The sequence below is a fragment of the Fulmarus glacialis genome, unplaced genomic scaffold, assembly GCF_000690835.1.
Source record: "Fulmarus glacialis isolate BGI_N327 unplaced genomic scaffold, ASM69083v1 scaffold28777, whole genome shotgun sequence".
Lineage (NCBI taxonomy): Eukaryota > Metazoa > Chordata > Aves > Procellariiformes > Procellariidae > Fulmarus > Fulmarus glacialis.
This window is the reverse complement of record NW_009224282.1, coordinates 23,253-34,180: the sequence shown is the minus strand read 5'-3', so window position 1 is coordinate 34,180 and position 10,928 is coordinate 23,253. Positions and strand designations below refer to the sequence as shown.

The 10,928-nt window shown below is 44.2% G+C and overlaps 1 protein-coding gene across 1 annotated transcript in view; it reads right to left on the bottom strand.

Moving 5' to 3' along the window:
- Positions 1–8,991, bottom strand: part of EGFR (epidermal growth factor receptor) — a 44,067-nt gene extending 35,076 nt beyond the window's left edge. The window contains exons 1-5 of the mRNA XM_009582113.1: positions 8,844–8,991; positions 6,842–7,028; positions 5,997–6,131; positions 4,151–4,219; positions 1,077–1,195 (exon numbers count right to left, since the gene is read on the bottom strand). Of these exons, the coding sequence (XP_009580408.1) occupies positions 1,077–1,195; positions 4,151–4,219; positions 5,997–6,131; positions 6,842–7,028; positions 8,844–8,924 (591 nt within the window). The 5' untranslated portion in view covers positions 8,925–8,991. The remainder of the gene's footprint in view (positions 1–1,076; positions 1,196–4,150; positions 4,220–5,996; positions 6,132–6,841; positions 7,029–8,843) is intronic.
- Between the last annotated feature and the right edge of the window lie 1,937 nt (positions 8,992–10,928).

Below are 10,928 nucleotides of genomic sequence, written 5' to 3'. Positions count from 1 at the left end.
CAAGCAGTAACCAGATCAAGACAAACGGTACTTTTCTTGGCTGCTTTTTAATAACCTAAATCAAATCAAGTCCTTTCCTGCCGATTATTTTCTGGCTAAATATTAAACTGAAACCATTATATTTGGCTGCAGGTAATGAACAATTTAGCAAGGCATTTATGAAGGACAAGTTGGTTCTTCCAACCTAATTCTGCATTAAATTAATAATCACTCTTTTTTCCCCTTTTTTCTTCCCTGGCTTTCCAGATGAGAGAGAATAACTGTCTCCTCTGTGAGTCAGTAAGGGCATCATAGCCATACAATTTATAAGGGGACCAGGAATACAGATACAACAACAAAACCAAGACCAGACAGTTTCTGTGGCAATTACTCAAGTGTCACTAATTCAGAATGAAGTGTAGTGCAAACATAGGGAAGAGTTAAAAACATAGCATGCACCAACCCGCTGAAACTCTTGTAGAAAAGCAATGGGATTTTTTTTCCTAAAAAAGCTCCATTTGCTCCTTCTCCCTCCACTGCCCTAGGGTCCCCCAAAGACACTGCTTTTGCAGCAAGAGAAAACCAGAAAGGGAAACCTTGATTTTGTGTCTGAAGTTCAATGAAATGCAAAAAGAGTGAAGATCCATCATATTTGAGCACCCTTACAAGTTCTTCCTTTGGTAAACTAAGATTATTACTGACTAGCATTAAGGAGCACATGGCAAAGCTGTGATGGCATGGCACTACACCCGAGGACTTGGGTACCTGCCTACGGGGGGAAGTTGCCCTACAGCAAACACTTAGCTGCTCTGCAACAACTTTGAGCTCACTGGGCTCTCGAAGGCACTAACACTGGTTTGGCACGCGTCAGGAAGGTCCACCTGCAGAGTCAGTAAAGACCAGCTAAGGGTGCTGTGAAGTTCATGTCCTCTTCCCTCCCACTGGCCACCCGTGCAGGGAAACCCCGGGGCACCCTCCAGGTCAGCATCTCTCAGAGGCCTTCTCAGATGAAAGAAGGCTAGAGGACATGGAGCCGAAAGCCTGCCTCGCCGTGCCCAGGGATTTAAGCAATTATGGTGGTGGTGTGGCATCGTTACCAGGCAGTCGCTCTCCCGAGGCCCCGTGCACCCTGCAGCACACTGGTTGTGGCAGCAGTCGCTGGGCACCTTCCCCCTGCACCGGCCAGAGCACTGCTGGGCACAGATGACTTTCGTTACTGGAAGACACAAGAAAAAAGGAAAAACATCAGGAATGAAGAACGTTTAAGCTGTACTTGCTGCAATGAGATCAAGAAATATGGAGAAAAGGTCTGGTGCAGGATCTGTGCTAGATTTTCCCCAAGGGATGCGTATTCTGTCCTGATACAGGGGTGAGAGCTGGTGTGGATGGTCACTGGCGAGAAGGGGTGGTGTTCAGCCCGTAATTATCTTGGCTTTTGCAAGGTGCTAAGCACTCTGGTCCCAGCCAGCAAACCATGTCCTCCTTAGAAAAAGCATCCAGGTCCCTGTGGCACCAATGCCTAAACCAAGAAAAACTCTGTGGAGACATTGCAGCTTACAGCTGGGCAATAGAGCACGATCTGGCTCCATTTTGTTGAGAAAATCTGCTATTATTGGCGCTAGCTTTGGGAAAAACAACACGACAGGAGAACTGCCAGGACTCTGTACTATAACGGGAAACCGTACATTGTTGGTGTGGTGTTAGGATCTCTTCAATGCACTAAAAATATTTCTGAAATTTGCAGAGGGAGGGGAGACCCCCTCAGCAAACCGAATTCATACGCATATTGTATTATTTTTCTTTAGGCTTCAATTCCTTGGCCAAATTTTATCTGCATTACTCAACTCCCACCGGGTTTGCACCAGTGCAGCAACCCGGAGGAAGAACTGGCCCTGATTCAGTTTTTTGCAGGGAAGCAAAAACTGCCTGCAACATTTGGTTGAGAATCGGGAAACTGTCTCCATTTGAATATCAAAGCAGAGAAAATGATATTCAGAACAATTAAAAAAACCCCAGAAATTAATGGCTAGCATGTGCTTGTACCAGAGACCCAAAATGGGATTGTTTGTTCTCTACAAAAAAACTACTGATCCACAGACCCTGGCATCAGACGTCAGAGAAACCTGATGGCTAATCCGCTGCATTACAGCACCCTGAGCATTTCGGCTGTGCACTACAGTAACTGTTATCAACCTCGCAGCTGGCACAAATGAGTTACAATATTGTCAGGAATTCCTGTAAGTCCGAAACAGATGGTTGTTAATTAACAGAAAATTATTGGAAAATGTAGCCTGCTACATTACTGCTATGTAACAGTGATTTTTTAAAAATCATATTTCCTATCTTTTTCCATTACACACTTTTGTATCCAAACTGTATGATTTCATTTTTCTTGTAGGCCTGTAAGCAAGATATTATATTTTCAAGGAAACTGATTATTTCCACAATATACATTAGCTTCTGTGATAGCAACTCCTTCGTTCAACTAGAAACAGGGGAATAAAAGGCACATTGTTCTACACGAACAGCATTTTGATATCATTTTTTTCATAAGCATCAGCAGGGGAGTAAAACAGCTCGTCACTTTGATAGCTATTGACTAGAGCTTCCTGCTGGAAACATATATCACGGCAAACGTTTATATTTCATACAGAGTATCTCACGTTCGTTGAAGGAGGAAGATACGTATCACCCCAAACTTTCCCACATATGGAAATGTGGGATACATTTTCAGTTGGCTAGATTCTCAAATGCCTCGAGAGGAGAGCCAGAGCCTGCAAACGGTTTTGTTTTATGTGCTCCTAGTCATCCTCCCGAAGCCAGCAAGAGTTTGTAAATGCTGGAAGCTTGCAGGGCTGAGACCTGAGGTTTTGCAAGCCCCCGGGACAGCTAGGTGGTCTCAGCTGCCAGGACCAACCTGGGAAGGGCTTTGTGTGTGCAGCCACTGTCCACCTCAAGAGCAGTTCAAGACACGAGCCAAACTGCAGAGCTAACTGAAAAAAAACCTAAAACTTACACTACATGAAGAGAGAGAAGCTGTATGTTCCTTTTTCCTTAGGGTCCAGAAACCATACAGATTTGGCCTGATACTTGCAAGCAAGGAACTTTGGTTTAGGTGATTATTTGCAACGGGAAAACCAAAGATAGGGTGTTCCTTTCATTTGCATTAGGTCTGGATCAGCAGTGCTTCCACTGAACTTTACACAAAACCGGCAGGAAAGAAGAATCAAAAACAGTGCATTTCCCTACTTACTACAGAAAAAGGAAATAATGAAGTATCAAAACAAATTGAGATGGGCTTCCTCCTCAGCCTTTACTTTAGGAGAAATAAAGCCTTGCAAAATCTCAAGCACTTCTAAATGGATGTTTCTGTCTCTCTTTTAATATCAGGCACACATCCTACCTGCACAATTTTACACTAAAGCACAGGCAACCAAACTGAACAACCTCACAATGCCAAATACTTCCATTTACAAATTAAAAAATGGCTATGCATTTTCTGAGAGCCTTCTTAAGGTCCTCCGAGTACAGTATGTAGTGTGATTACCCACATGAAGTTGACATCTTTTGTGTTTACAAAAGAAACCTATGGGGATTCCAGAAAGAGGAATCAAAGCCAGCAAAAATCGGGTTATGTTGTTGCTTCTCATAGTAGAAATTAATCCAAAGTATCGTTAACTAGCCTGCAGAATGCTCTGCGGGAAACAGCAGGAAGGCAAACAATTCACCACGCAGCTACTGCGTTCTCTTTTATATGGTAAAATAACTTAAAGAATAAATGTTCTCAAGTGCAGATGGGAGAAAGTTGTGGGCGACAGACAAAAGCTTTCAGCACAGGAGACAGCTGCAGTCTTTTCCCTCTGGAGGAACAGCACATCTGCAGGGAAACCCAGACCCAAGTCAAACCACCTCGAGGTCTCCCCTCCAGAAATGGAGCTACTCAGGGGGAGCGGGCACGGCCGTCCTCCCCGCGACCGTGCTTCTGCAGAGCGGGAAGCAGGCCATGTCCCTCCGTGGTGTGCTTCAAGGAGCTCCAGCGCAGCGGCATGCAGAGAAGGACACGTGTGAAACACGTGTTGCTTATTTGTGCTTGACAGGTTAGTTCTTCGGTAGATAGATATTTAGTATGTCAGAGCACACAAGATATTTCTTAATTAATCTGCAGGCTTACATGTCTGGCAGTTCTGTTCGCCAGGGCCCCAGCAGTGGTCTTCTGTGCAGTTCGGATGGCATTTGGGACCTAAAACACGAGAGCAGAGTATTATATTCTATAAACATGGACAACAACAACATCACACGAGTCACAGAAAACAAAGACTTGAGCTTTCCTTCTCGATAAATCAGGGGAGAAAGCACCTATATACCAGTGCTCAAAAATTTTGAGAGCTGGACCTTAAATCCTTATCCTTTCTTCATCTCTGGTTTCCTACGTGCAGTTCTCCACACCTCTGAGCAAGCAAGTGCAATACCCAGCCAGTCTAGCTTACGAAAGAGGCATATTTTTCCCAGGAACAGGAATCTCAGCTACTGCCCGGCTGGCCCTTCTGCTGGAGTTTGCATGCAACAGCAAGTCACCGCCGGCTTGCGGCCGGGCATGTGCCAGCTGCTCGCTACAGGCTACATGTAAATCAATGTTTCTGAACAAGGCGGTTCTAAAAAGAAAACAAACCCAACTGGATTCGCAGGCAACTGCCAGCTACTCCGACCACAAAGTAATTCAACTTGTCTGCTTCGCACCCTCCTCCTGCCCTCTGCCAAAAATACCCCTCGGCGTAGGACTACACGGCAGATGGACAATCGAAGGAGAGGCGGCAGGATGGATGGACACTCTGCCTGACCTTGAAGGTTCAGTGCCGAGCTCTTTCCCATGCCTCCCTCCTTATTCTTTTCTTTCTTTTTCTTTCTCTTAATGACAAGCAAAGTCCCAGAGAAACAACTTATTTTAGATTACGGGATCATTATTAAAACCATAAATGGCTGTCTAAGCAGATTAATCTGGAATTCACTACATTTAAGAGGCATTTCCTACTAGAGTGATTCTTTCTGCTAACAACATGATTCTCCGTTCCCCCCACCACCCATCAAATAGCTGAACAAATGCCAATACTTGTCCAAGAGTTGATTGATTTGGTGCAGGTCCAAAGAACTATTTTTTTTTTTTTTTAAAGTTGAAAAGTTAAAGGTTAACATTTCTGTGGTGTTTAGAGCCAAACTCCTGTGCTGACTTGTATTGTTCACAGCCCCTTGATTACGCTAGGGCTCCGCAGAAAAATATGTCAACACAGAAGTTGGCTATTAGCTCTCAGGCAATTACGCAACTGGAAGAAGATAAAGAAAATATGTTTTTCCGCCAATTTACAGTGCCAGAAATGAAATGCTTAGAAATGAAAATAAACTCTCCTTTCCGTGAAATGACTGGGGATTTTACAAGGGACTCATAAGGCTGAAGGATTAGCTTGAGCCCACTCAAAGCATATGCTACACAAACTTTTAAATATATGCTCATCTCCCTGCTGATCCAAAGCATCAGATTTATCTGCCTGTTTATCATTAATTTTGCAAGGATAATCCGTGCAGCCCAAAACACCAGAGTTTTATGGCACTCAACTTGGGTCCTTGCGCTAAAAAGGCTTCAAGTCCCACAGTAACTCCATGAAGGTACCCATATGGGTCTTCTAGACCAGAGCCTTATATTGTAAACAGAAGATTGCTGGAAAACAAACGAGTGCACATTATTCTGAGCTGTCTTTGAAGAAACACATACGCAGGGTACTGTCTGAAACCAAGAGAAGCTTTCCCAAGAACTTCGCTGAGCTATGAGTTAAGGACATAACCGCCATGAAAAATCACATCTTAGGCCAGTGGTGAAGAAATGAATGGGCTTCCCTTGGAACAGGGCTTGGTGGTCCTGCATGCAGGAATTGGTGGACCTGAAACGCACCGCATGAAAGATGGGATCTTTGTTCTTGTCTCTGAAATGGGGAAGTGCATAGCATTTTTGCTAAGTTAATACTCACAAGAAGACAGGTTGCTTGCAAATTCAAGCACCGTGAGAGGCTTCTTGCTCGTGTCAATGATGTCATTCCAGAGAACAGTGTCCATGTTGCACAGTTTGGGGTTGTTGCTGATTTTAACACCTCCATTGAGAATTTCTGCCATGGAAGAAAAAAAATTGGTAAGCGAAGCAAACTGCCTAAGTCTTCTGTCTCCAATCTAAAGAAACGGCAATAAAACACGTTTCTTCGCCTCAGTCACAGTACGCTGACAGAAAAGGACAATCTGCACGGCACCAGCACTCCTGATGGCGCAACTAACAGCAGGGTCAGACTGACGGGTTCTGGAGTGTCGGCTGCTGTTGGATGCCACTAAGATGCCACTACATGTGGCTTTCTGCCTGGTGCCACCTCCAGAGGCCACTACACTCAGCAGAGATGGCACTGCTGGTGTGCACAGCCAGAGACCTTTAGCCAGGGACTGTGTAGTGACTAAGTCACATACCACCAGCTCCCACTGGAATTTAACAGAAAATACTGACATGCACGTGCTGGAATCAAATAATGCAAAATAACGAGTGGATACTTCTTTGCCGTTTTGGTGGACACAAATAAATCTCACCACCCTGCCGATGCTTTGAATTTTCTGGATCTTTCTGCAATGGGAAATTTTGAACTTTCTTCGTCTTTTGAAGAAGGCTGGCTAGCAGGAAAGCAATTAGGAAACTGGGAAACTACATTCAGATCCTTGTTTTTAAAGCAGGATTTAATGGCATATGACTCTGAGGGGAGATCTTCAGTCGGATCTTGATACCAATAACCTAACAGTTGAAGTTTGCTTTACAGGTGCCTCCACCCCTTGCCCTTACCTGATAGCCGTTTCATTGGCAGCTCTCGGAGTCCCTGGGTTTTATTCATGTCGTAATTTGATAAAACTGCCAGGGCGTAAGAGTTGTCATACAGCACATTGCCTCGGATGATCTGGAGGTTTTCTAGGGGAATGACATCCACCATGTTAAGCGCGATGAGCACGTAGCCTGCAACCTCCTGTATCGTCTGAGAGAACAACACAAGAAACAAGGTGCTTAATCCATAGCACTCTTCTACTCTTGACAGAGTCACTTTCCTCCTCCCACCCCTCCAATCCACCATCTTTCAATTTTAAGGAACGATAAACCACTTAATCTCATTAAAAAATAAATAAATACGAGGACAAGAAGGGACTATGTGGAAAGCAGGTATAAACTGACCCTTAGAGCATCTACTAGGGGGTCATTCCAAAGGTCCAGCTTACCCCTGTTCTGTCCCCAAGCAAGGGGAAGTGGGGCTGCCTAGGAGATGCAGGAGAACAGGGCAAGCATGTATGATATGGCAACCAAGTGTGATACTTCCCCTGAATACCTGCCCAGCCTCCAACCATTGGCAGCACAGAGGCACCATCTGATTGAGGCTTTTATACTCTCTCTTCTGTGCCAAGGGATCCTCTGCTCAGCAGAGGGGAAGATCAGGTAACCTTCTCACTCTTAAGTAATAAATAGTTACAAGACAACAAGACAAGTAAGGCATTGTCCCTGGATGTAGGTTAATTCCTCCCTTGTACTGTGAAATGTGTGCATTTCTATCTCCTACAAAAATCACCATAAATGAAAAACCCTCAGGCTAACACTTAGGATATTCTCCTATTCTATGAAGACCAGTGAGTTTTCAAGAGACCTGTTACGTTCCTAGGAACACTGAGCTTCATGGTCAAGTTGCGCTTGGGAAAGAAAAATGGCAATACCATCATATTTGTAACCTGTATGTCTGAACCATCTCTTTTCTGATGTTCTTGCTTGTTATTATAATGAAATGTTTTCCTCCCTTTCTTTGTTCTCTGAGAAGAAAAGCTTACACAAAGAGATTACTTGTCTCAACCCAGAGGACTGACCTGTTTAATCAAAGCTACCATACAAGAGCTCTGGATACCAGACATACATACACTTATCATGTCAAAAAAACTTCTTCCTCTCCTGCCTCTTTCTTTGAAAACCTCCTAATCTGATAATGAGGCATGTGAAAAGCAATGCATTTAAAACAACTTCTTTAAAAAAAAAACCAAAAACTAAGGTGCGACACTATTGCCACTGGCAATAGTAGTACCCCTTGCCCAGTCTCTGCTGGTGGAGAACCTGGAGGTCCCCATGGCAGACAGTGCTCCTCCCCATGCTGCGGCCGCGTTTTAACATCCATCCCCTGTCTGTTCCCCTCTCAGCTTTCCATGGTCGCTCCTGCGCTTGTGCACAACACAATTGTTGAGATGGGAGTAGCCCGTGTGTCAACCACAGAGGATTATCTTGAAGATCGCTTGAAGCGTCCACGTGGGAAGTTATTGCACAGGACCTGCCCGCCTGCTTGGTGTGCGGGCGCTGCAGGCTGGAGAGGCACTCACCACCACGGCAGGGGAAGGGGTCACAGCTTGGAGGGTGGGGTAAGGGCCTCCACACTTCAAAATCTGCTGTCAGTGGGTTGCCACTCACTTTGCGATTTGCTTTGCCTGACAGCACCACAAAACCTTCTGCCCTCTGAGGAATGAGGCAATGGGTAAGGAAGTATTAATATTTGTAAATAAGAAGAAACCCATCTGCATGGCAGCCAGCACAGGTTGGCAGGTGCTTGAAAAGCTATTTCTCAAAGTATCTGATTTAGTATAGTAGGGTTGAGTGCATCCTGCAGCCTACAGGTATGCCGAGACTGTGATCTGCAATTTCTCTGACATTAGCTAGCTATGTTTTTGGATCACCACAGAATTTTATAGGTAGCTGATCCTTTGCACTTAAAAAATGCAGCTAGATTCCTTTAGCACGGAAGGCCACACTGGCCAAGAACGCTAACCTTCAGGAAAGAGAGGTCACGATTGTGCTCCACGTATGTAATCTCCAGGTTGCTCAGTACCACCTCGCAGTTGTTGTACATCCTCTGCAGGCTGGTGAAATGGTCTTCCACATTTCCCAGCTGGGTCAGCTTGTTATTTGTCCCTTGACAAACTGTGGAGGAAAGAAGAAAGCTCCATGAAGGAAAGCAAGAATAAGTACAGGGTAAAGACTTGTTGCCCACCTATCTTTACAAGCACCACAGTAAGTGCAGCATCAGCACAGATTCATAAGAAACAAGAATGTTATCTTGCATGACCCTAATGGCAATAGTGTAGGGAGCATGCGACGTTTCCCAGGCACAGAGATGTACCAGAATTAAGAGCTGGAATAATCTTCCATCCCTTTCTGTTATATAAAAAACTCCAAGATGAGGCTTTCGCACTTAAGTAGCACTAAGTTTTCTGTACCACAAACGTAACTCAGTTTCTGAGGAGAGGGCACTGATACAGTGCCATCAAACACTATTGAAAGTGGTATGCTGCCAGGTATCACCAGAGGCGATTTCCCTGAGGACCCATTTACAATACTCGAGGATCCATTTACAATACTTCGGGGGGCATTGGGTCTCCTTGTAAGCTCAGTGGGAGGGAGCGGGGGTTTCCTGCAGGACCCCTCAAGCTACAAGTCCGGGTTTTAAGAGCAAACTGAACCTCCAGGGCTCACACATCTCTGGCCACTCCGACATAGGGGAGAATGGTAGATTCAGGAGATTTCCTGGCATATTCAGCTTTGGCACACAAATCCACCTAAGCCTGCTTTGTTGCTGGGGAAGGAAGCAGTGCCATATAGAGCACCACTGAGATTACAAACATTTATAATTGCATGGTGGAAAAATTAGTCCCCACCTAAAATTTTATTACTCGGCTTTACCAAACCTAGAGGAACTGTCAAGTTATCACCACTATATTCGACTGCAATAAAAGAGCAAAATGTGAATTGCTTTAAAGAAAAAAACACCACACACAAGCCCCAGAAACTTTGTACTCTTCCAGTCATTCCCTAGGCTATCTCTACATAGCTAAAATTAAAACACCTCTGAGTTATGCCAATACAGAGGAAAAGAGAATGACACAGAAGGGAATGTGGTAAAAGACTTCACAACACCTCCCAGGTGGAAAGCTTCAGCCCAACTTTGCTCTTCAGTGGGAGCACAAGGAGGCCTTTATCTCTTTGTCGCTGTAATGCAACCCAAGCCTGACCTCATAGCTTTCCATAAGACACTGAAAGAATTGCATTCTTTTAACTGAGAGAAAAAAATAAATGAAATGATACTTTTGTAGAGCCACAATTCCTAGAAGCACCAGTCACAAACTGGAAGACCATTGTGTGGGGTGCTATAAAGCAAAAAACAAAGACTCTTGACAAAGCTGGAAATAAGTTTCAGAGCTAGTAACATAAGACAACACCTGTTGAAGATTTACCGGACAACTGATTTTTATTAGTGGGAAAAATAACTTAATAAACAGTGATAAAGACACACTTATCAATCGTCAAAACCATTCGCTGAGCATGTGTTACTTCTCAGTACAGTCATCACCATTAAGGAGCTACAGTGATAGCAGATTAAATACTCTTTGTCCATGTTTAAAACAAGGCTATTCACTCAGATTCCCCAGTTATTTCTCATTATATGTCTAGATAAACATTATGGTGTTTGGGATCAGAGTAGCAACTGTTAGTAAATGGGGACAGTTTAACAGGGGCTGTGATTACACCGTCTGAGCCGCTTGTTACTGCACGAGCATCAAGTCTGGAAAATGACCCTTTTTACATTTGCCTTGAACTTCTGTAGCGGACGAGAAATTCCTAAGCAGAATTTTCTGTTCCAGTTTCAAACCTAACTGTTCCAACATGCTTGTGCTTAAAATCAGCATTTGCGTTCCTCCTCCAACAAAGGAAAAAGCCAGTAACAAAAGATTTTCAGATGGTTCAAAACCCCAGTTTGGATGCTCAGTTTAGGCATCTCAGATCTGATCTATAAAATGGTATGATTTTGAAAAGCACTGAAATACAATGCAGAAGCTGGTGCAGTTTAGACTGCTCA